This window comes from Sabethes cyaneus, chromosome 1, assembly GCF_943734655.1.
Source record: "Sabethes cyaneus chromosome 1, idSabCyanKW18_F2, whole genome shotgun sequence".
Taxonomy (NCBI): domain Eukaryota; kingdom Metazoa; phylum Arthropoda; class Insecta; order Diptera; family Culicidae; genus Sabethes; species Sabethes cyaneus.
In genome coordinates this window covers 122,177,733-122,203,908 of record NC_071353.1, presented here as the reverse complement: position 1 = coordinate 122,203,908, position 26,176 = coordinate 122,177,733, and the positions used below count along the sequence as shown (strand labels likewise).

The window sequence follows — 26,176 nt, the reverse complement described above, 5'->3', positions numbered from 1 at the left end:
TTTGCGAATGAATCTTTTGATTCTACCAATCAACTGTTTGCAATCCGCGGTTCTCCAGTTATTTTTGTACACCAAGGAGCTCAAAATCGCACAGAAATCTTCGATTGGGCGACCTTGAGGTAGATTTGTCGGGTTGTGGTTTTTGGGTACAAATGGGATCGAATGGGTAATTAGGAACGACTGTGTTTTTTAGCGTAATGTGATGGCGCTTTATCCGGCCAACACATGTATGGTTCATCTGCATAATGTTTTTGTAGAAACGGAATCAAAATTTTCTTCAAATATTTACTCTGATACACATCTTGATTGATAGCCAAACCAGAGGGCTTGAACCATGGCTTAGAAATAACAATTGTCCAAAACAAAGCATTTTCCGGAATAATTTTCAGCGTCGAAATCTGTTCCTCAGTGTATTCCGGGGATCTTGTCTTTTTTCGGCGCTTTATTCCGACTTTTCTCAATGTTTTCAGATGTACTGGTGGGAAAAGTTAAACTTTTTGCGGCATCCCGTTGGCTCACGGAATCCTTGTTGTTGAAGGCACGAGAAAGAGAACGTAGTCCTTCTGCGTCCATAATTTGGGCTGATATTCCTCTACCTTGTTTGTGATTAATTGTTGTGGATCTTAGGATATAGCAAATAATCGAAGCCGCACCATTTTCGCTTTTAAAGTGTTGTACCGTATACTTTCGTCGAGATTTTTTTTCCTGTATGGACTCATCACTGCGACCAGTATCGCTGATCTATTATGATATCGCCCGGGTGTTTGCTGTATGACCCGCACTGCATTTCTTTGCTATAATCGCTTTTGAGTGAGCGATATGCTTATTGAGAATTTCATGCGTGCTAGTGTGTAATTGGGCCCTTCTTTCGAGGAGCCGAGATATTTGTGCAATTCATAGAAGTAGGCAACGCGCTCGCGAAATGCTTCTTGTTTTGACGCCATTTTAAGCAAAATTTGGCAACCATAAACAAAACAAAAAATACTGGCAGAAAGAGAAGACGGAGAGCTAACACATACACATTCTTTTTTCTCTTTGAGCGCGTTTGATGTTGTGCATAGGGGTCTCGAAAAAAATCCAAAATTTTAGTTGCCATCAATGGTCAGGTTGTTACCGTTTTAATTTATTTATTTATTTCGTCAACCTTTGTAGACTACATTCTTATCCTAAAGCTTAACTAGTATCCTAATTTAATAGTTACTACAAATCGTTGCAAACAGGACCATAGCAATCTCTCTCCTTTTTTCAAGCGTTTTGATGTTGATGAGAGGTGGAAGAGGAAATGAATTCCAGCCCAGTTTCCTGAGTGCATATGATAAAAATTGGTTTTGTTTAAATTCGATACGACTGGAATACATATCTTGGTAGGGGGACCGAACTATACTACAGAAATCTAAAATGGATCTTACATATGTGACGTATAAAGTTTTTATAATAAAAGTGTCCTTGAAGTGGCAGCTAAATCTTTTAATAAAACTAAGCATGTTGCTTTCCTTGTTAACAATCGTGTTAAAATGGTCTTCGAATGTCAGTTTTGAGCCAAGAATCACTCCCAAATCTCTCTCTACTTTACTACATCTTTCTACAGATTGTTAGAATACAAGAATACAGTTGAAGTTATTTAGTGTATGGTTTCTTGCATATGAAATGAAGTTACATTTTTTAATATTCAGATCAAAAAGACTCTTGATGTCGAAAAAATGTCGATCTCTTGTTGGAATACATACCTTCCTTCAGTTCAAATGGTTGCAATTTCCATGTAAAATTTCATCGGCATTATCGGCTCAAATCAGTACTTTGAGGCTTTGAGTACTTTGCGGACGATTGCCCGCTTAACTTTTCGGCGCCGTTCCAGTGTGTCCAAACCAAGCTGAAGATAACGTTCACGATAAGGAGGAAGACTCTCTGGGTCTCTCCAAGGAAAATCTCTGAGGGCGATACGGATAAATCGTCTTTTGATGCGCTTAATTCTTAGAATCCAGGTGAGCTGCAGTGGTAATCACACAAGTGTTTTCAAGCAAAGGACGGACTAATGCACAGTGTGAAGATTTCATGCAGTAAGGGTCCTTAAACTTTCTTCCGATTTTAGCGATAAAACCTACACACTTAAAAAAAATGCCGAAGTCAGCAAAATTTTGCCGAGATTTGGACAGCCGAGCGTTCGGTAAAATTTTTTATGACGCCAAACGTTAGTAAAGAAGATCCGTTAACGTGGATTTGCCAAACTGAAATTTTTACCGAACGCTCGGCTGTCCAAATCTCGGCAAATTTTGCTGAGTTTTTTAAGTGTGTAGCTGTCGGGATGCTGTGGAAATGATAGCAGAACGGTGAGCGCTAAACATAAGTTTAGAACCAAGTAAGATGCCGAGGTCGCTAACTCGCTCTACCCTCCGGAGAGTATTTCCATTTATATTGTAGTCACAGATAATAGGGTGGGTTCTGGATGCGGTGGAACGTTATGACTACATCACATTTAGCTGTACTCACTATCAAAAAAGTGAAACTGAGCCAATTTTAAAAAGGCATCTAATAATCCTTGGAGCCGGCGATGATCGTCGATGGAATGCACAGCAAGAAACAAATAAGGATCATCAGCGTAGATAAGTCCGCATCCGCCTACTAATAGCATAACTATATCGTTAAAGAATAATAGGAACAGCAAGGGGCCCATATTGCTTCCTTGAGGAACACCAGACTTCTTTGTAACCACTAGAGATGCCAATACCGAGGGGGTATTTCGAAAACCGGTTTTTCGGTATTGATAAATTCAATACCGGTAAAACCGGTAAAAGCCAATACTAGAAAAATAAATTAAAAAATTGTAAAATTTGTAGAAAATGTTTCCATTAATCAATGGTACTCAATTTTTTGGAACAGCTAATTGACTAGCTCTCTTAAAAAGTAATAAGTATGGAAAAAGTGGTTATCGTGTCAACTATAAAACGAGACAGGCTTTACTGGGAAACTGCATACAATTTAAGTAATACCAAAATATATGGTCTTGTGGTCCAAATTGACAGCTTATTTTCCTACTAATTTTATTAAAGCCCTGTTCTTGCGGAAACATCTGTGATACGGGGTGCCGGGTAATTGAAATATTTACAGGTTTTTCGAATTATTTTGAGTGACATAGAGCATTAGTGAATTATGAGACACGCATTTTAAGGCGGAGAATAAATAATTGGTCAGGAACTGAACATGATCGGAAAAAACTGCATTACATAGCTCGTTTCACGCGGCTCGCAGTATGAATGGTTCTTACAAGTCAGTCTACGCTTACAGCGATGCAATCTTTGATAGTGGTTTCAGGAAACAATCATACTGTCTATCCGTTGAGGATTGCCTACAACGAGTCAATAACCGAACTCCTCTTCCGTGATATGCTATAGCATTTTTTAAAGCAATCCGTAATTTTTCACTGAAGATTTTATGAAGAGCTACAATGTATATTGCACATTTTTACTGTTGCGCAATATTCTTAGTTGTATTCTTAATTCTCAATCTATCTTTAGATTTAGATCTATCTTTAGATTTAGATAAATATTTTCCGTTTGTTAAAATTATATAATTGAGCTGTTATTTTCAGAACCTCGAATCTTTGAATTGAATTCGCGCTATACGTTAACAATCTGAACGGCAATGGAAGCTTCTTGAGTTATTTTTTCATTAAATTTACCATGTAAAAAATACCGAAAATACCGGTTTTTGATCACGTAAAAACCGGTATTTCGGTATTGAAAAATAACACGGTAATACCGGTAAAACCGGTTTCGGTAAAACCGGTAAAGCATCCCTAGTAACCACAGATGAAACAGTAGATTCTAAGTTGATTTGCAAGACTCTACCACGTCAATATGATTCAAGCTAATAGCTAATAGTTGCTGTAAGGCTCCCAAACGATTCAGTTTCCGTAGAAGGATGCGATGATCGATTGATGCAAAAGGAGGTAAAATCGAGTGGGTTGGTGGAAACCGATCGGGTAGGCTGATATATAGCGTTCAGTATGGTTGAGAATGGCAGTGCCAACAATAAGTTCATAAAGCTTCATGAAGCTACAGACAAGCTGATAATTCCTCTGTAGTTTCTAACATTCCGACGATCGCCACTCTTTTGATCGGAAAACATAAAGAATCGTTTCCAAATACTAAAAAATTTGCTTTTGTGCAAAAGACTTGTTGAAAATACAACAAAGTGGTACAGAATGCGCCAAAAAATAGCGGCTGGAGTAATATCGAAAGTATCGAGGTCGTCACAAGTGCTTCGGGAATATTCACTGTAGTCAATTCAGCTTCTGCGTCGGAGGCGAACTCATTTGCAAATAACAAGGAGAAGAAGGATGCAAACATTTGACAGGAGTCTGCAGTAAAGCATGATTCTGAGCCATCAAGATAGATGTGCGCAGGAATAGAATTGCATTTGAGTTTCGAGTTTACAAAACTCCAAAAATCTGTTGGGTTTTCTCGCAGGTTAGTTTGCACATGAAGAACATGCCTTGATGTTCAAATAAGAAACTAACCCCGTTAGTTTGCATGAGGAATTGTTCAAATTAGCGGGGGTCGACGGTATGTAGAATACCCACAAACATTTTATTGGAATCGATTTTAGTCGCTATCAGTGTTAAAAAATAATTAATAAATTTTCAAAAAGCTGTGTCCAAATTTGAAAGGCTGAAATGCAGGTGCTTGACTTTGTGGCATCGTAAATAACATATGCATTTAAAAAATGGACTTTTTTTTTTCTAGTTCCCTACGATAAAATTGAACCTTGTCGTGGTGTAGGGCTTTTTAACTAATCAGTAAATGAACAGCGGTCACGTTTACTTCTGAATGTGGGTATATATCAAAATACTTTTGTGATTTCAAGTGGGACTCGGGGTAAAAATTTACCAAATGTGATTGTTGCGTTGTTCAGAAAGTGCTTTTATTCCGTTTAAGAATAAGGCTAGTATGGGGATCTCTGACAATAGATGAAGTTTTCTGGGATTCATCCCTGTTTATAACAACTGTCACAAATATCTCTGAAAAATGTCGGATTGATTCAGTTGGTCGGAGGCTTAGGGTTAGTAAGGGGATGTAAGCGGGATACCAGATCCGATTGGATGCCGAAGGACCACTCTGTAATGATTACGGGTAATAGCACTTCTTAGGTAGCAGATGGGAAAATTAGGTCAATTCGTGTCGCGTGTTCAAGTTTCGGCTAGGCGGTGCTGCTAGATAGAGTAGGATTTTTGCACTGGCCCCGTGGCTGTCCTGAGCTCTGATGGCTGCCCGCGGGCTCTGTCTATGGGAAGGGGTCGAGTCTTAAAGAGACGTTTAAGCCCAGAGCTTTACAGCACTTTGGTCTCGGCGGGCGAGTCTCTATATTTTGAAGCTTCTGTCGACTACCGCGAACGTCCAGCTTGTGCTGCGCTCAATTTACTTTGTATCGTGGGAATGCATTGTGAATGCTAAGGGGATGAAAGATTAAATTTGCCCTGATAAGTTGATCCGAGTTGCTCCGAAATTTGTCTTATCTATTGGTTCATTTGTGGTTGTTTGTGTTGGGAAACTAAAAGCGTGCGCGCGGTTGAAGACCAGTGTCAGGCGGGGCTGACGAATTCTCCACTTCTTCACTATACCACATATTGCAACTCGAGTGGTACAAAAAGTCCAAAGCACATTTACAAATTCGATCTATTATTTTTCTTCTCATCATCATCATTATCATCATCATCGTCATCATCATCATCATCATTATCATCATCATCGTCATCATCATCATTATATTTAAAATATGACATTCCGGCCTTTGGCAGAGAGATCTTAGAGTCAGTTCGTGGAGTCCGCGCAGGGCCGAAACGCCTCCGCCTGCGGGTATAGGCGTGACGGCTATGCTTGGGGCTCTACCTGTGTTTTAGTGGGCGCCAGTGCCTGTCTCGTCAGGTAGAATTGATGTTTGAGGTCTCCCTGACACTTTGTTGACAACACAAAAGGGCCCAGCGCAGAGTTTTATACGCTATTAAGCGACCAGTTGGATAACCCGAAAAAAAGGGAAAAAAGGAAAAAATGGACTTTTTTCTAGTTGAGTTTGACAAATTTCCCATGGAAGGTAATTATATTAGCTTACTTGCAAAAAAATTCTACGCCCTTGCGAGCGGCCTTCCGGCAGTTAACCGGATAATACACCATGGCGGACGAAAGCATGCGTGTAGGCATGTTTTTGAGTTCTTTCTTCGTTTTATTTCTCAATTCCTTCTCAGTATTCGCGACAACATTTTTGGAGTCGATCTTACGCTTTAGGTTTGCCCAGAAATTTTCGATGGGACACAGTTGGGAGATGTTGAGCGGGTTCGCCGACCTCGATATTCAGCCGCTCCATCTCCTCCAGCGATCGCTTCGAATAGTGGGTCTATGCCAGATCCGGCCAGAACAGCGCGTCTTCGCCCATATGGTGTTTCTTAATGAACGACGCAACTTGCGGCAAGCACCTCGTACTATAAATTTTCCCATTCACGGCCAGTCCGGAGCGAAAGAAGAGCGGCTTTGACATCCCCTTCCCGCTGATTGTCAGCCACAGCAGCACCTTTTTGGGGAACTTAGTGTGTGAAATGTACCTCACCTCGGAGCTCACTTCTTTTGTGGGGGAAGTAAAATACAAAGTTCCCTGTCAGTCGTTCCCATCCAGGGTGAGATAGGTCTCGTCGTCCATCACCACCGCAAAGCAAAGCCATGGGTTTATACCGTCTTTAGACATTACCCTTCTTTATCGACAGACTTCGCAGCCGGCTGTTAGAATACAGTGTGGTGGACGCTCATGATTGAAATGGTTCAGCGCGACGCGGATCGGTTATGCTGTATAAGCGTAAACGGACTGTACCGCGTCGAACGGTGACAATTATACGCTGACACAGCGCATAGCGTAAAACGTACGACACATAGCATAGGAAGAAATATTTCAGTACAATATAGTCGAGAACGACACGTTACGAGGACCACATCTAGTATTCTTACTCCAAATCGAACCGCCATATCCCAAGAATATTGCATGGCGATCCTCGCCAGTATGCAGTGAAAGCGAGTTTCGATACGGTTAAATTTTCTGATTCACGCGTTGGAGATGCCCAAGTTAAAAAAAAAAAAAAAAAAAAAAAAGTGGTCGAGTTTTGTTCCGGAAGTTATAGTTTCAGAAATTGTGCAATGAAAAACGTCCTTGTTGGTTGCAAAGCGAAAAAGCACGCTTCGAACAGTGTTCTGGAAGAGACCACGTAATACGTGAATCGTAGAGTGAAAAAAAAAAAAATTACAATGGGATGGTTTAGTGCGGATGAAATCATCGCACCGGCCGCATCAAATAGCGTCATTGAACAGAACCATACCGCACAAACAATTGCACTGTGCGTGATAGCAGCGTTGGCTGTAGGATACATTGTAGTGCGGATAGTAGCAAAACTGCACCGCCAACAGACAGAAAGTGTCGCCCAAAGAGCTATTAGTATGGCAAATTTGCCAAACGTGTAAGAAACTACCAAATGTTGTGATTCAAAATAAAAACAATTAAAACAATAAACAATTGCTTTAAAAAACAAACGTATAAAAAAAAAAAAAAAAAAAAAAAAAAAAAGAAAAGTGTAGTGCTGTCCCAAGTAGCTTCCACGTTGCATTCGTACATCGACATACATTCTACGGATAAAAGTGCTGATTCAGTTGTACAACTGGAAATGATTTCAATCAACCAGACGATGACTGCGAGAGAAAATTTCGTTCGATGATTCCAGCTTCGGATGGATGGAAAATTTCACACTAGCGAGATATGGGAAATTTCGGCTGCTGCGGGGAAAAAATGTCAAATGTGATGACCATAGAACATCTCAAATATAACCAGAGAAATAATTGGGAAGTATCCATTAGTAAAAAAAGAAGAATATAAATTACTTTACAAAAAAAAAAAAAAAAAATTTTGTTTTAGGCACTATCACTGGAATGGAAGAATTTTTCAAAGCAGGAGATGCGTTAGGGAAATTACATGCTAATTTAAAAAAACATGCCAATTATAAACCAGGCACTAAGGTAAGGAAAATAAAGGAAATCCAAACCATATTAGAAGAGCTAAAAAGGGCCGTAAACAAATGTAAAGCAATAGAGACTAAAGCCCAATTTAAAAGAAGATATCTACAACTGAAGTCTGTTGCTAGGCAGTGCTATAAGCTGCTTGGCTCAGTACCTGCTAACCTAGACGACACCTTAGCCCCTGAAGGCACTAAAGGGGGTGAGGGTGAAAATTCGAAAATACAAGATAACGAAGAAGACTCAGAGGAATCAAACGACGACGAGGAAGTTCTTCAAGAAGAATTTTCAGACTTCGAAGAAGAAGAACGCTACGAAATGGCGACCAAACTAGACCTTAGCTTGGCCATGAAGGTAGTCGACAGATATAATGGCGAACCATCGAAACTGTCCATATTTATTGAAACCGTCGAATTGCTGGAGGAATACTCCAACGGAGTTCCACCAGCAGACGTCCTGAAATTTTTAAAAACAAGACTAGTAGGCGCAGCCCACGGGGCAATCGATAATGCCCGAACAACCGCCGAGGCGTTTGATGCACTGAAAAGAAAATTTTCGGTGAAGATTACACCGAGAGCGGTGGAAAAGGAGATGGCATTGAAAAAACAACATTCTAAACAAATCGCAGAGTTCGGCGCGGACATAGAAAACCTGTCCGCTAAATTGGCAGCCGCACACGTTTCAATGGGAACTTTCCCAAGTGAGGCGGCAGCCCTAAATATTGTCGAACCTGTAGCGGTTCAGGCATTTGTCGAGGGATTGAAAGATCCCTCAACACAATTTTTCGTAAAAGCACGGAATCCGACATCGCTAAATAAAGCGATATCGGATGCGTTGGAGTGCCAAAGTACTCCAAAAACTGAAAATAGTTTAGAAAATATGATGGCACTATGGTGCACATCAGGAAGAACGCCCTATAGGGGCAACGATCGAAATAATTGGAGAAGCCGAGGAAGCTCTAGAGGTCGTGGTGGTTACCGAGGAAACACTAGGTACCGTGGTAGGGGTACACAACACAATAACAACTATGGTTATAACAATAACCACCAAACCAACCAAACCTACCGAGGAAATAACAGTCGCGGGAGGAACAACGGACATGTGGCACATATGGCCGAACCTCAGCAACGACAACAACAGCAACAACAAACACAACAACAGCAACAACAACAACCTGTAGAAGAGGCACATTTAATCGATCTTTTTCGTTAATTTTAGTGCGAAGAAGGCTCTCAGAGCAAAATTTAAATTATTTGGCAGAGTAATAGAACTCATAATTGACAGTGGAGCATCTTGTTGTATTCTGGACAAAAGATGTCTTCCCGAATTTATCAATATCAATAATTCACACACATTAGAAATCAGTGGTGTAAACGGAATAACCCGTACTCTGGGATCCGTTGACACTTTTGTGGGGTACAAGTCTGTGGAATATCCCATTAAATTTAATATTATAGAGAGCTTGCCGGATGCAGTTAACGGCTTGATTGGCACAGATTTTTTGAGAGAATTTGGAGCCATTGTTGATTTTGTGGGTATGGAGATGAGATTGCAACAACCAAAAACTGAAACATGCTACATTATACCGGCTCGTACTGAGGTGGTAAGGTAAGTTGATACCGGTGTGACGGGTACTTGTGTGGTACTACAACAAGAAATAATGCCACATGTTTTCATAGCAAATTCAATATCAGTTCCAAAAGAAGGGAAATTACCCGTAAGAATTATTAATATAGCAAATAAGGAAATTTGCATTGAAACAAAAAATATTGAAACAAAGGATCTAAGGGATTACAATGTGGTAGGAAAAATTAAACTGCCAAAATACGATACTAATAGAGCAAGTAAACTTTTAAATGAGTTGAACTTGAAACATTTGACAAAACAAGATCAGGCAGAGATGCAGAGGCTATGCTTAAAATACGCTGATGTGTTTTGCTTGAAAGACGATAAATTAACAGTAACGGATAAGTACACATCCAGTATTAAAATAAAGGATGGCACAACTCCAATATTTTCTAAACAATATCGCCTTCCCCTGGCGCAAAAAAGGGAAATAAATGACCAGATTGATAGGATGATGTCAGATGGAGTCATTGAAAAGACTAGTTCCGAATGGAATAGCCCAATTTTACTAGTGCCAAAAAAGTCGGCGAATGACAAAAAGAAATGGAGGTTGGTTGTTGATTATCGGAAACTTAACAATGTTCTTGAGAACGATACATTTCCACTCCCAAATATAGAGGAGGTCATAGACTCATTGGCAGGAGCGAAGTACTTTTCGCATTTAGACTTGTCCCAAGGGTACTACCAATGCAATTTGAAGCAAGAGGATAGGCCACTAACAGCTTTCTCGACGTCGTCTGGACAATATCAGATGACAAGGCTTCCAATGGGACTAAAAATAAGCCCAGCATCATTTTCAAGACTAATGACCATAGCGATGGCAGGTCTTAATGGAGAGAAGTGTTTAGTATATTTGGATGATCTCATCATATTTGGTAGAAATCTAGAAGAGCATAACAAAAATCTCTCGAACGTTTTCCGAAGATTGCGAGAGGTAAATTTAAAACTAAACCCCGAAAAATGCAATTTTTTGCAAGAAAATTTAGTATACCTGGGACATTACATATCTGCTGAAGGCATCAGGCCTGATCCTGCTAAAATCGAAGCAGTGAAAAAATGGCCGATCCCTTCCACTGCGGACGAAGTCAAGCGATTCGTTGCTTTCGCAAATTACTATCGGAAGCACATAAAAGACTTTGCTAGGCTTTGCACACCGTTAAACAAGTTGACCAGAAAGGGTGTAAAGTTTGAATGGAGTAGCGAATGCCACAACTCATTCGAGAATTTAAAACAATGTTTTATAAATCCACCAGTACTGGATTACCCGGATCTAACGGAGACCAACAAATTCAACTTACATACGGATGCGTCTGGATATGCGATTGGTGCTGTGCTATCTAATAGCAACGGCAAACCGGTTGCATATGCCAGCAAGACTCTGAATAAAGCCGAATCAAATTACAGTACGATAGAAAAGGAGTTATTGGCTATGGTGTGGGCTATCAAGCATTTTCGACCATACCTGTATGGAAGAAGATTTGAAGTCTACAGTGACCATAGACCATTAGTTTACCTTTTTACTTTAGCTGACCCCTCCAGCAGATTAACAAAATTCAGGTTAGCTTTAGAAGAATATGATTTTGAAGTAACTTTCAGGAAAGGAAGCGAGAATGTGATAGCGGACGCGTTGTCACGCATTTCGATTCAAGACCTGAAAACACTTCATGGAAAAACTGTTCTAGTCGTTACCAGAGCTTCGAAACTTAAAGGCGAAAAAGCGAATGACGATAGGACTGATCAACCTTCGTCTAAACAAGACAAATACGTTAAAATGGTAATGAAAGATAACATAAAAAGCATGCAAATCTCCACAGATGTAATTGAAATTCCCCTCAAAAGGACACAAATTGACCTACGGGCAATGTTGTCGAAGGTGGCGGAATATTCAAAAATTAATAATATAAAATATATAATCATCAAAAATAATAAGGAGACATATGACGTCATTAAAAAATATGAAGAACTACAGATATATGGTCGACCATCATCAGTAAAAACATTACCAATTTTAATAAAAATCGGAGAGCAAATAGAAGAAGTAACAGACGAAAGGTCAAAGCTTTTAATACTAAACGACTACCATATATTACCGACAGCGGGACATGCGGGTATTAGACGCACACTTGCAACTATAAGCAAAAGATATTTTTGGAAAAACATGAAATGCGATGTAGAGAATTTCATTAAAAAATGCAAGCAATGCCAGATATCAAAAGTTGGAAGATGCGGAAAAACTCCAATGATCATTACGACAACAGCAAGCACAGCATTTGAAAAAATCTACGTAGATTTGGTTGGTCCTTTGATACCTACCAATGGATACGAATATATACTAACAACGCAATGCGAGTTAACAAAATTTATAACCGCAACACCGATACCTAACAAGTCAACAGAGACAGTAGCTAAAGCATTCGTGGAGCATGTTATTTTAAAATATGGTGTTCCACAACGAATTGCGTCGGATAGAGGAACAGAGTTTATGTCGAGTTTGTTTACATCCATTGCCAAATTATTGAATATTCAAAAACTAAATTCTACAGCTTACCATCATGAAACTATAGGTTCTTTGGAGAACACACACAAATGTTTAGGAAACTTTTTACGCATCTATTGTAACGAAAAATTATTTTCTTGGGTACATTGGATACCATTTTACACATTCGCATATAACAATACCGTTCACACTAACACTGGATACACACCTTTTTATTTAGTATTCGGAAAAAATAGTAACATGCCTTCAAATTTAACAAATGATAATCCAGTGCCTATTTATGACATAGACAACTATAGCAAGCAATTGACGTTAAAGTTACAAGTATGCCATCAAGAAATAAGAGAAAACCTTCTTTCTAGCAAGATGAAAAGAACAATAAAAAATAACTTAAACATTGTACCAAAATGTTATAACAAAGATGACTTAGTCCTAATTAAAAATGAAATAGGTAAAAAATTGGACAATAAATTTATAGGTCCATACAGAGTAGTAGAGGACATAGACTCAAATATAAGGGTAGAGATCAATGGTAAAGAGGATATAATACATAAAAATAGAATAAAAAGTTATAAGGAATGAATATAATAATACATATAATTTGAAACAATAGGACGTGTGGTGGACGATTGTTTCATAATGAGTTCTTTCAAATTACATGGGAATAATACGCATTATATAAATCCTAGTTCATATTTCCTTGTTTAGTTTAAAAATTCTTAACTATAGATAACAATTTTTAAAAAAATGTAAATAGGGCGTGTGGTGGACGCTCATGATTGAAATGGTTCAGCGCGACGCGGATCGGTTATGCTGTATAAGCGTAAACGGACTGTACCGCGTCGAACGGTGACAATTATACGCTGACACAGCGCATAGCGTAAAACGTACGACACATAGCATAGGAAGAAATATTTCAGTACAATATAGTCGAGAACGACACGTTACGAGGACCACATCTAGTATTCTTACTCCAAACCGAACCGCCATATCCCAAGAATATTGCAACAGGAAAATTACGGGGCCAGTGCAACAATCCTACTGACTCTAACTAGCAAGCACCGCCTAGCCGAGATTCGAACATACGACGATTGGCTTGTTGGACCAGCATCGTACCTCGAAGCTAGCTGGGCAGCCATCACCACCGCCACGTCGCAATTCATCGGGAAAATCGTCTTGACCGTCTTATTCAGCCGCTGCCGCTGGGTCATTGCCTGCAGCTCCGAGAGCAGTGGACGGGACTGCCGCTTCCTGGCATATATGTCCATGTTCGCCAGGTACTTTTTCACTGTTTGGCCGGTTGCTCCGAGCTCCCAGCCAAGCGCACGCACCGATGTAGTCACTTTTCTCTCGACCTTCCTCTTGAGCATCCTTCGGGAGCTTCTTGTCGCTCAGGGCCGGCCGACCGGAGCCGGGCTTTCTTTTGCTGCTCTGATTGTTGTCCAGTAGTGCCAAGATCTTGTAGATGCCGGAACGGGCGTATCCGCGGTCCACAAAGTGCCGCACGATGTCCGTTTTCGACGCGGCGGGTACCATTCTTTGAACGCGCCCACTTCTGAACTGAGTATTTGCATTGCGCTATCACGGTTAGAGTTCGAATAATAGAGCTGTAGAACTTTTTTGCAAGTAAGCTAATCTAATTACCATCCATCCCAAGTAACAATTTGCGTTTTATTGCAGTCCCATAATAGTATTTATGACCAATTTTGATCGCATAAACCATTATAAGGCTGTGAATGTTACTTGGGATGGACAATTTATCAAACTCAATAAGCTGTCTTAGTTTTTTTATCCCCATCCGAAAAAAGTCTATTTTACGCTAACAAAATACGCTACCAAAATACATTCAGAAGGATAGCAGTGAGGAGAGGGTTTGGTCTTGCTGCTTTAAAATAAGTATTACTCTTTCGTCCTAAGTATACACCGCTATTCTATATTTCGAACGGATAGGTATTTCGAACAAAAGTACGAAATTTCCGCCAGCAAAATCAAATGGGCAGAACATCTCGTTCGAAACAAGTCGAACGAAATAAAGATTCGTTCGAAATACAGAATAAAGGTGATAGTCAACCTTTTTCAAACCAAGAAGAATCGAAATGGAATGTGACTGAAGATGGCTAAGTGGATTAACGTTATCTTTTCCTTACTATTGTGGCTACTGTTGCTAATTTTTACCCTAATTATGAGAATAGCAGCACACTACAGATTCCACACTGCCACACGGTCTGGCAACTCTTCAAATGAAGTACACTTGTTTGATCTCGAGGTAAGGCACCACTGACGACGCTTCAATAATCAGCGATCCGTGAGTCGGTGTATACAATAATACGTCATGAACTGTACTTAGCTCACCCGGTTCGCACGAATACACGAGTAACCGTAACCAGCAGCGGCGGCTACGAGTACAATATGGAACCTTTATAGGAGGAAAAAAAATGGTCCGATATCTCTATCCCCCCGTATGTAGTTGCGACCTCATCACAATCATACACACAACACCATTCCGCTATATTACTGCGCGAAAATACTTCCATTGAACCCATCTCTGCTGCCTGCCATCACACATTCAACAGCCGGCTGCATTACACAGTGATCAATCGAATTTGATTTCAGTCTACTTTGAACGTTTGGACCTGTCTTCCGAAAAGTTGCTGCCGCTATTCGCTGGTATCGTAGACCGGGACCTTATTGGGACAAATACAAGCACCTGCGGGAGTGTTATCAACTTCCGAGTGTGGTGTGTCGTACAGCACCTGTCATTGTGAAAGAACGTCTTCGATTATGTGACTAAGATATCAACAGGTCACATTAGTTAGTGAACGAACGGAGTTTGAGTGTTATCATTTCGAGCTAGTTGTTGCTGATTGTTAGTGTTCCGTTAAGCCAATGAAGAAATATTTGGAAATTTCCGGAAAAATTTCTTCTTAGCATAACTGAATGAAGAAGAAAAGTGCTTAAAATATTCATGCCAGTGCTCAGTGTCTAATGCTGCCGATGGGCATTAAATTTTTGTTACGCTAGACGTAAATTACGTCGCTGTCGAAGCAAGCAGTAGTGAGATTATGAAAGCGCCTTGCAATCGAAAGTTTGAAATTCGAAGCTGCGAGATAAAGGAGGAAAATTCGACCGTCCCACCTGGCGCTGCTACCACAGCGCCTAGCGCGGTGCACAAGGAAAGCGGTGAAAAAACTTTAAGCTCTCTGCTTGATGATTTAACCATCAGACCAACACGGTTGATTTCGAAATTGGAACACCATTTTCATTGAATTATGGGGGACCCACTTTCGTCGGTTCACTGCGTGTTTCCAACTACCAACTCTGCTATGTTGCTGTCAATTGGAAATTTATCATCGAACCCGGTCGAGAAAACAACAATCATCAACCACAACTTGGCTGAAGTTGGCGTTTGATGTGCCTATCATCTTGGTGATTAGGACAATCGAAACAGCCGACATTCGGTATTGACCTTAGTTTTCGTCATACTCAGTTGATAGTATTCCAATTTACTACGGTCACAAAGCGTGAAGGGCTGTGGAAATGTAAACTCGTGAAAACGATAACCGCCGAAGTATGATAGATTCAATTATCACTCCCCTAGCCCTCGCACTGCGGACCAATGGGAGTTTTTTCGCCGCTTTTCAAATTTTCCATCTAAGCGAGATACGCCTGATGAGGATACCGTTTTTTAATGACCTACTGACTCGTACATGCTTGTAGAAGTGAAATTTGTGTGAAAACTCAATGATAAGTTAAAGTTTTCCATGAATTTTCATTTCCATGATAATCATTCAGCCATTGAACTTCCTGTGCTGTGTTACGATAATGAAAATTATGTACCTATATTATGATAAATTCGATAATTATAATTTCGAAGCATCAATTCTGCACCCCTGAACTTAACTGTCACACAGTCAAATTCATTTACCTACCCGCTGCAAAACAAGCTCCATTGCGTCATCCGCCCAGCGATGACTATAAATATAGGAAACTGTATCTCTGCTCTGCTACTGACTGGCGGCTGGCAGGCCCGATGCAATTTTTTTTATCAGCCCCGAGCGGCTTTATCCGTCCGCTGCGCCGCGAGGTGGGAAACCGTTATCAACATCAGCCGACTATCTAGAGGCGATGCGCGTTATCCACCATTCGGTCCAGCTTCGTTAGCATTGATTTAGTTGATTCCCCGCTTCACTTAAACGGGCCACAGAGTGAGCGTTTCATGATCATACATACGCGCGAGGTCGTGGTGAAATTTTGTTAGAAATGGTTGCAAGTAGAGTGGATCGAATTTTCCCCCATTCGATGTTGTGGCTTCCGGATTCGCGCAGTGAACGACGACGAGTCATCTTTTTCCGTAGGAAACCCATTGGCTAAGGTGGCATTCTCAAACGAAATTGGTCTCACTGCTACTGTTATTGTTCTCCAGGTGTTAGCAAATGGATTAGTTATCTTGAAACGTCAGACAGCGTTGGATTCCAATATTGGTGTTAGTCAAACTACTGCCGGATACATTTATCACGAAACAGATGAGCGTATTGTGCAGAGTGTTGTTTCAATGAGTCGATTCAATTCATGTTGTGTATGTACAACGGAGTGTTATGTATTGAAGAAAAATCAGAAAGAATAGTGAACGATTCTTCGTAGCAAAATAAAAAGCGCAAAGTGTAATCAAACTCAATTGAGCGCATAGTGCTGTATTGTGCACCGTTGTATGTGTAATTTACAAGTGTATATAGAAGAAACAAGGTGTGATTAACGTGCAACTTGATATTTGCTTTGCGGTTCCCTTGCACACTCAATTATCGTCTTCCACATTCACACCAGCTGGAAATATTGCGGAACGATTGCAACGTGTGTTGCAACGTTAAACTTTGACAGCAAACTGTGTGACGTGGTCTTTGTTGATGGCCTTTCGCTACAACCCAATCCGTTACAAATGAAGTCGTCTAAGACCTCAGTGTCCGATAAGATAAAGATTTGGACCTCAAGGGTAAGCAAAAACTAAAGCTGATAACGTTTGTTGTAATAACTCTAAATTTCAATTAAAAGCATATTCTTACATGTAAACTCGAGTACATGAAGTTATTTTATAACCTCATCTAAACTAAACAAAACAATACCGAAGCGTGACTCACAACTCGTCACTACAGATACCTTGTCTGATAACGGCGTCGTATAACTTTCAATCGACATTAAGCATCAGAAGATGACAATTTCCAATTACGCTCTATGTCATGAAATCGCAAATAGGACTCTAAAGTATCGTTAAAAAACAGTTATTTGTAATTAATTTCATCTCGTAAGATGTTGAAGAATTTTGTTTTACTTCAGCATTCGAGAAATTTCTTGAACAAGGCTAGTTCAATAAGTTATAAGCAGTAATAGAACTACCATCATTAAAATTACTGAATATAAAGTCACCAATAAGTGCCTTTACTATGTTCTAAAGCATTTTGCATACTGCTGAAAATTTTCATTGATCATCTATTGCTTTCGATATTGTATTGGTTATGTCTGTTAGATTACTACTTTGTAATTAAGTAATCATTTTTACAGATGCTTGAAAATTGATTGTATTTGAAACATACATGCTCGCAGTTCACACTCGAATTATATTAGTTTCGTTTTAATGTTAGTAATACTACTTAATTTACTTACTTCAGTAGCGAAGCTTCGTTATCGATCCTGCGCCGAACGAATTATATAGGGGAGTGTCGTCGTGTTTGGGCCCCGTTTTGGAATTCGCCCATAACTTTCGTTTCAAAAAGAAATTTTGGAAATCTAAATATATCGTTGTAAAGGTCTAAGAATAAGGTATATTCCCGGAAAGTTTTGAAATGATTGCTTGAAAAATAAAAAAGTTATAGGCATTTTCGTGAAGACAAAAAATGTTGTCATAGTCGAGCCATGTTGTGCAGGTTGGATCACCGCAGAAAATTTAAGACATACGTATTGAAATTCTATATAGAGACATGAATAGTGATGTCTGGTAATCGCTCGATTAATCGAGTAATCGATTACAGCATGCAATAGTCGAATAATTTCTAATCGAATATCGCCTAACTACATAATCGAACTAATCGATTACACTCGCATCGATTACTGACACGAATACAGCTTTTTGAGGTTTATGCTTGCTGAACTCAAAATGACGTGAAGCCCATATGGTAATTTTAACGAAAAGCCTAAATTAAACTTGTCGCGACTTCAAAGCATACCTTCGTAGTCGCAATTCGCAAATTAAATATTCGTTGCCATTGCCAGCCAGCCTTGCTAGCAGTAAACGATCTCTTTTACTTTTTTTGACGGATTGCTATGCCATGATATCCATGATATCTTTTATGTGCGACAAAAAAATATTTTTGTTTGTGTTTTCACCGTTTTCATGCAAGTTTTGACGGTTTTGACAATTCGGTATAGAGATTCGATGTAAGTGAAGTGCGAACAAAAACTTTCTTTGGCAAGGCAAACAGAGACTAATCGCATTCGCATGCATGGGATTTCGCATGAGAACGAAAAGGTTCAAATATCTCATTCTACATTTGTCATCGTGAATCATTTTTAAAATGTTAGTTCTGTTGGTTGGTCCCGCTGGTTTCCGCTTTTAGGTTTCTGTGCTGTTATTTGAAATAACTTATTTTTCATTCTCGTAGTCACATGGGTACGCGTACATGTGGATGTGTTTTCGACGCGCTATTCACATTTTTTCGTCCAAAAGTGGATTTAGATCGGGATTAATTTCAACCGTTTTACACTTCTGAAGTAAACGCAATCAATACGAAAAGCTTGTGTAAATATGAGCGATAAATCTTCAGTAGGAAAACTTAAAACCAAAGTGAGCGCAGTGTGGAAATATTTTAATAAAATTTCAGAAAACAAAGTACAATGCAAGAAATGATTTTGATTTCGATTTGAGCCAAACCTTTTTTGAAAATTCATTAGTCAAATTTCGACAACTACTGCGTACTAAACTGCTTCTCTATGGTAAATGGTTGAACTGGTTGGTAAATGGTTGAATAATGCGCTCCAGAACCACCATGAGATTCCACAGCCTTTTATTCAGCAACTCCTATCTCTACCTCCTCGTGGTACCATCCGGGATACGTTACTTAGTGGAAATCGGACAACCGGTGGAAACTAGGGTCGTAAGCGGACAGAGAAGGGGGCACTCATGCGAAGGCTGAAATGTAAACTCTCCGCCTGCAGGAGGGTTCTCTCGACTCCCAGGAACCAAAGCAGAGGGTCTGAAGCCCCTAAAGGAGATGGTTGTAATAGCTGTTATCCATGGCTATTATGTAAAAACTTGAATGGATAAACCCCTAATCCAAGGTGTGACGCGCCCGTGCCGAGGGATGAATGGTGCAGGGGGTTCTATAAATTCTCTCGCCGCAACGGAGCCTGTGGGGCACCAGGGCGGCCTCCACAGCAAGTTGCCCTTGCTGCATCAAGCCGGAGGAGAGCAGGGGAGGAGCAGGACTTGAACGATGCGCTAGCAGAGGTTCAGTCCTGATCCGCGTCTATCTTCAACACGCCGACTCGTTGTGCTGGAGGGTGGGCTGAAACAAAAGGAGAGTAGGCCAGTAGGATGGCTGTACAATCGCTCAAACCATCTAAAAATATATAACGTCGAGTATCCACCCCTGGGTTACTCAAAAGTTGCCGAGTCTTAATAAGAGGTCTTGCGACAGGACATTATTCGAGCAAATATCATCTTCGGAATCTCGGTTTTGTACAAGATGATATTTAACTTCGGAACACTTGCTCTGCAATCGTGGAGCACAAATAGTAGGCAGACTGCAGTATCTCAAAAAGGGGAGATCTGGTTTGCGTCGCCGATCAGGGTAACTAGGTTCATAAACCTAGTCATGCTTGATTGGCATATGTCTCGCTCCAGCTACCGGCCTGTCACTTCCTCAATAAGTGATAGGTAAGCTTGAAGCGTATAGTAAAATAATAAAACGGGACATACCATAATAGTTCAAAATAATGGACGCAGTGGTAAGAGTTCCCAACAAAGGAGAAGAAGAAACTGCTTCTCAGTTTACAGATACAACTTGTTTTTACACGACAGGTTAGTAATAACTAAAGCGAAGATACCATTTTCAAGCTTCAACGATACTTATAAGCTGTTGGTATCCAATGAAGCAATAGCGCACGTAATACAAGCCGTAAGTAGGTCAGTGAAGTTCTCCCACAACGGATTTTGTTGATTTAGAGTTCCAAATAATACACCCCCGAGTTGGACGCACCAGCTTTGTTGGATGAGTTATCCAACATACAGATAAAAAGTTATTTTCATTAAAAATAATTTTACAAATAAAAACCAGGATTTCAATGAATTTTTATCTAAAACTACTGGAAACCATCTGCCGTCGACAATCCCAGATCTATCAACAGGAATAGAGTTACAATGCAACGGTGTTCGATTTTTACTACGCTTTATCCATCACCTATACTGCCGCTACTTGCATTTCTATGGAGTTTCCTATATAAATGGGACTGTTATGCGAATAGCGGCAGTATACACAACGAGTAATCGAAGTTTGGTCGATTACCCGATTAATCACAGACGATTAATCGTGTCGAATAACAATTGATGAAAAAATATTCGATTACTCGTTAATCGATTAACTGAGAAAATCGGACATCACTAGACATGAAAAGAATGAATTCCATGAACAACAGCTCATATAGGTACAAATACCCTATTTTTAATTGCTTTTTTGCGAAATTTCTTGTAATGTATTTCTTGTAAACGATCTTGTAAAATCAGTATTGCTGCAATCGCCTTTTCCGAACTGTACAACTAGAATGAAAAAACAACAAAAATCTAAGTTTTTATCGTATTAATTTTGCTTTATTTCATCACATATTACGTGACTGACATTCTCTAGCGATTGTTGTGCTGCTGCGCTTAAAATTATGGTGGCCCAACCATGACTACTCAAGTGGCCAACCTTTACAAATAACGCTTTTCTAGTATTTCACCTTAGCCTTCCCAAACACCTTACTGAAGAGGATTTTTCTATAGTCTTCGTGTGCAGCACAACACACTTCATACATTTTCAAAATTTATCTCGTTAATTGCATTTCATGAATCATTTCTTAAAGAAAAGTTCATTGCGCCTGGAAAACTTTTTTTGTAAGATTTAGTCACTGAATTCAGTACGGGTGTTTTGAATACACGATTGAAACCCACAATATTGTGAAAAGTTAGCTATTACAGTAAGAAGTTTTACAATGGTTGTATCATAGATATCGTGAGTTACTAAAACTGTAAAATCGTGATGGCCCGACCATAACAGTGGCCCGACGATAACGATAATACCCTACCGTTTTTGTTTTTGCTTAGGTCCAACCTCAAAACGTCAAAACGTTTGTTTTTTCACTCAGGTTGAACTTAGTTTCGCTCTGGGTTGCACTTTTTAGGCAACGGGTTCGCACTGAGTTTTTTCACAGTTTGAACCTCGCAATAAGCAATACACTGACAACCCGAAAACGTTTGTTTATGCTCGCGAAAATGTTGGTTTATTCGGTGGTCGGTTGGAATAAACCCAGGTTAAAAAACAAAAACGCTAATATTCCTCCAGTACCGTCGATCCAGGGTTGCCGTTTTCCAATCCCCTCGAACACCAGCCCAATGTGAAGAATCGTCCACGACAGGGCACAGGTCCATCGAGTGCGGGGTCTGTGCATGCCGAAGAAAAATCCGTAGTTTTACCGTCTGTGTTTTAATCACAGAAGAAAGAGTTATAGGGTCAGGAAGGTATTTTTAGCCTATTAAGCGGTAGCCCAAACAATGATCATGAATTTTATTGAAGCTTTATTTATTCGAAACAAGTTTTTCATACCAATTGGTTAAATAACATTGAATATTTGAATGTATTTGCAAGTTATTGTTGCTATAAATAATATAGTTGCCGGGACTATTTCAAGTCGTTCATTCAAGTCATTTCATGTGCATTCTATTTCCAGCAGGCTGAACGCTCCTTTATGGTACAAAACATAACACTTATAAAGAAATCTCTCGAATAACTCAATGGGTGGTGCTGTGCGTGCGCCTACCGTAATTTCTTAGTTGCTCAACAATAATAAATCTGATTTTTGGCATATTTTTCGAGCTTATCAAAGGCTTATCGCCTACCAAAAACCAACTTTTTTTTAAGAAACCTGAGAAATTGCGGTGAGCAAACACCACCACCCAAGGGCCTATTCGGCGGATTGCTGTACTTCGACAACGGACCAAAAGGAAGTTAGAGATTTATGTGTTTTGAAGTGAATACCGGCAATATAACTAAGTTAGTATGGATTTCTACTCAATATGCTAGAATATAGTGGATAAAGTAAACATAGATGAGCGAAGTTGAATCCTTTGTATCCAAAAGAACATGTCATTATATCCTATGCGACTCTTCAGAACTTTACAGTGTTGCTTTTTTTTCATGTGTCGACTCATCACTGCGACCAGTATAGTTGAGCTATTGTGATATCGACCGGATGTTTGCTGTATGACCTGCAGTGCATTTCTATTTGCTATAATCGCTATTTAGTGAGCGATAGGCTTATTAAATTTTATGCGTACTTGTGTGTATTGGGGTTTAGTCTTCCTTCAACGCTTGAACTACTTTACCCACTTATTCCTCGCTGCCAGTACTATCCTGTATTATAGCAGTCCCTGTCGAGGACTCATTCGTTCCTCTGACTATTACACTTAACTATAGAAGGGACTTTTGAACTGTCAAGAGGCTTCAGTGGGTAAATATAGAATTTAGCATGAAGGAAGGGTAAATGAGAGGCCTAAGAATTAACCCATGCTAAAGTCACTTGACGTCGAATGGTTTGATTCGACAGTGTTGCTGAAATGTGATTATAGTTTTTTTCTATGTCAGTTCTCTGAAAAGGTGCATCCACTTATCTATGTTTACTTTACTATCTACATGCTAGAAGCGTTCCAGGCGCATGTGCCTTACGCGTTTGTAGAAGTGGAAATGATGCACCTCATTTTATTTAGCCTGCTATTAAAATCGAGATGAATTTTTAACTACTGTATAAAAATTAATAATAGTCGTCATTAATAGTCATTTTAGACATTTCTTGTCGCTGTTTTTCAATGTTGTTAGTGTCTACAATGCTTTTTCTGCATCACTTTGTCTTTTCACCATTTTGTTTAATTTTTTATGTATTTTTATCGGTTTTTGGCGTTTCTCGGTGTTTTTTTCATTTTATTTGAGTTGTCTTTCATCGTTTCCTCGTCGTCTTTTCATGATAAGTGAAAATTTTCAATTCTTCGTCATATTACCGACGTCTTTTCGCTGTCTATTCACCGCCTGTTCGTCGTCTTTTTCCCGTATATCGCCGTCTTTTCGTCCTTTTGTCATCTTATAGTTGTTTATTCACATTCTCATTATCGTTGCCTTTTCGCCATCGTGTTGTCATCTATTTGTCGCCTTTTCTTCGTATTCTTCGTCGCTTTGTCATCCATCCCTCTTTAGTCTTGTTGTCTTTTCATGGTCTTCTTGCTATCTTTCCATCGTCTTTTTTATCGGTTTTTGATATCAGTTTTCCGTATTTTTGTCGCTTATTTTCGCTTCTCGTTGTTTTTCTGTTGCTGTTTTGGCGTCTTGTTGGTGTCATTTTACCGCTTTTTCTTCATTTTTTATTATCTTTTCATCATATCTCGTCCTGTTTGTTGTCAAGACAACAAAAATGTTGTCTTTTACTTATCTATAGTCGCCGTTTGATGCTTTTTAAACGTCTTTAAGCCGTTGTTGTCGCAGTTTTGGCGTCTTTTCGTTATTTTTTCATCGCATTTTTACGATATTTCCATCATATTTTTGTTGTGTTTTCGTCAATTTTTCATCATATTTTCACTATTTTTTTATCACTATTCCGTCATCTTTTCATCACATTTTCGACATCTTTCCGCTGTCTTGTCCCCGCCACGTGCCCAGCCCATCGCAACCTGCCATGTAAAGCAAAGCCATGGGTTTATACCGTCTTTAGACATTACCCTTCTTTATCGACAGACTTCGCAGCCGGCTGTTAGAGTACAGGAAAATTACGGGGCCAGTGCAACGATCCTATTGACACTAACTAGCAAGCACCGCCTAGCCGAGATTCGAACATTGCGAACCTGCCATATTGTACTACCTTGACCATATCAGCATATTTGTATACTTGATACAGCTCGTGGTTCATGCGTCTGCGGCACACTTCATTTTCCAGTTCGCCACCAAGCATAGATCGCCGAATATTGCACTCCAAGCACTCGTCGATTAACTTCCGTTAGCGTCCATGATTCGTGTCCGTGAAGGACCACCGGATTAGTGATCTGTAGTTCGCCAGTCTTGGGCGAATTTACGGGACTACTGTTACAGTACAGCTCCACCCTGCCGTCAGTACTATTTGGGCTCCCACGTTCTCTGCCAACAATGACATACTTCATTTAATAGAAAGCAAACTCAGGTGCTACATTCCGTTATCGAAACTTGACCTTTTGTTTTTATACAACAGACTTCGCAGCCAGCTGTTAGAGTAGGTACAGGACAATTGCGGGGCTAGTGATGCGAGATCCTATTGACTCTAACACCCTCTCCCAGCCGAGATCCGAACAAACGACGACTGACTTGGTAGACCAGGATCGTACCTCGAGGCAATCTAGAAGGCGGTGTTAATGATAATTCCCGATATCGCTGTTTCTCATTTAAAAGGCCTAAAGGTCTTTTCCACTGTTCTACGATTGATTCCGTTGATATTGGGGCAAAACCAAGAAGCATCGCAGCGTCGCACAAATCAGCGTAACTAGTTTCGTCGGAAAACTATGTTCTCGCATTATCTGGCACAGCTCATTTCGTTAGACTGAATCTTAAGCTGCCCTAAAGTCCACAAACAGATGAGTCTGCAAGTTGTACTCCCGGAACTTATCTAGTAACTGACGCAAGGTAAACATCTGCTCCGTCGTGGAGCGACCATTACGAAATTCTTGTTCACAATTCTTATCCTGTTTCTGTTGATCCCAATATTTAACTCTCCGTTCAACAGTGTCTGAAAGTGCTTTTTTGCCTTCCACCTGGCTACTATCGCCGTTTTGTCAGTAAACTGGAATGGTAAAATTCCTGCACCTTAACGTTTTGTAGGAATTCCATGTGTCGTTGCTGGCGAATCGCTTCTCTGCGCCGTCAAGTACAGGCTCCTCGTACTCGCGTTTTTTAAAACGGTGGGTTTTTTCGCAGCTCTAGTCTCTCTACACCTTTCTCCTTCGTTCTGACGTGTAGCCACATTGAGCATGCGACTCCTAGCCTGGTTCTTCTCATCTTGCACTCTTTGGCATTCGGCATCAGCTGTTACGCTGTCTTCCACCCCTCATGCCTATCACATCACATTTCTGCAGTTGCTTCAATGGCACCATGGAGGTTCCTCCATAACCCACTTATATCTTCTTCCCTTTCTTCCTACTAGTCTGCTATTCGTTGATCAAGCTGATCAAGCTTTCTGATGTATGCCGTTAACCGTTGAATGTTGAAACGCAGCGTCCTCTCAGTGCGAGCCTTCGCTGCGTTCGACAGCCTTTCGCGAATCTTACATACGACGAGATAGTGATCATCGATGACATCCGACAAGTGTCGACCACCAATCAAGACATTTATTTACTGTTTATTTATTTCTTCAACATATAGTTGCACAGATTATTCGCTAACTTAAGGCCTAATTCTATGTTTATAGGTACATTTACTGATATTGAAGTCGAACACACTTAACGTTTCATCAAAAGCACGGCAGTACATAGTCCATGGTTAATTGTGGCCTAGTTAGTACGATGGGAACGATGCCATAGCAGTGTATGGTTACGCAGTTGCCTATGAGGGACATGTATGCATATCCGACTAAAAAGTGGGCTGCAATCAATATTCCCGTTGATTAGTCCGAAAATGAACATTCGCTAAAGTAGTTTTCTTCTGGCTGCTAACGTATCGATGTCAATAAGCCTGCAACGTTCTACATATGGAGAAACATT

The 26,176-nt window shown here is 40.0% G+C and overlaps 1 protein-coding gene across 7 annotated transcripts in view; it reads left to right on the top strand.

Annotated features, from left to right (window-relative positions):
- The window catches only part of LOC128743425 (active breakpoint cluster region-related protein), a 395,975-nt gene that overhangs the window by 326,760 nt on the left and 43,039 nt on the right, over positions 1 to 26,176 (top strand). The window contains exons 1-2 of one of the 7 annotated variants that reach the window (XM_053840052.1): positions 14,788 to 14,832; positions 16,589 to 17,152. The exons of 3 other annotated variants lie outside the window; for them this stretch is intronic. In XM_053840052.1, the coding sequence (XP_053696027.1) occupies positions 17,099 to 17,152 (54 nt within the window). In that variant the 5' untranslated portion in view covers positions 14,788 to 14,832; positions 16,589 to 17,098. Of the gene's footprint in view, positions 1 to 14,787; positions 14,833 to 14,982; positions 15,220 to 16,483; positions 17,153 to 26,176 lie in introns of those variants that run through there. 3 more of the 7 variants (XM_053840044.1, XM_053840026.1, XM_053840033.1) reach the window with 3 other exon arrangements.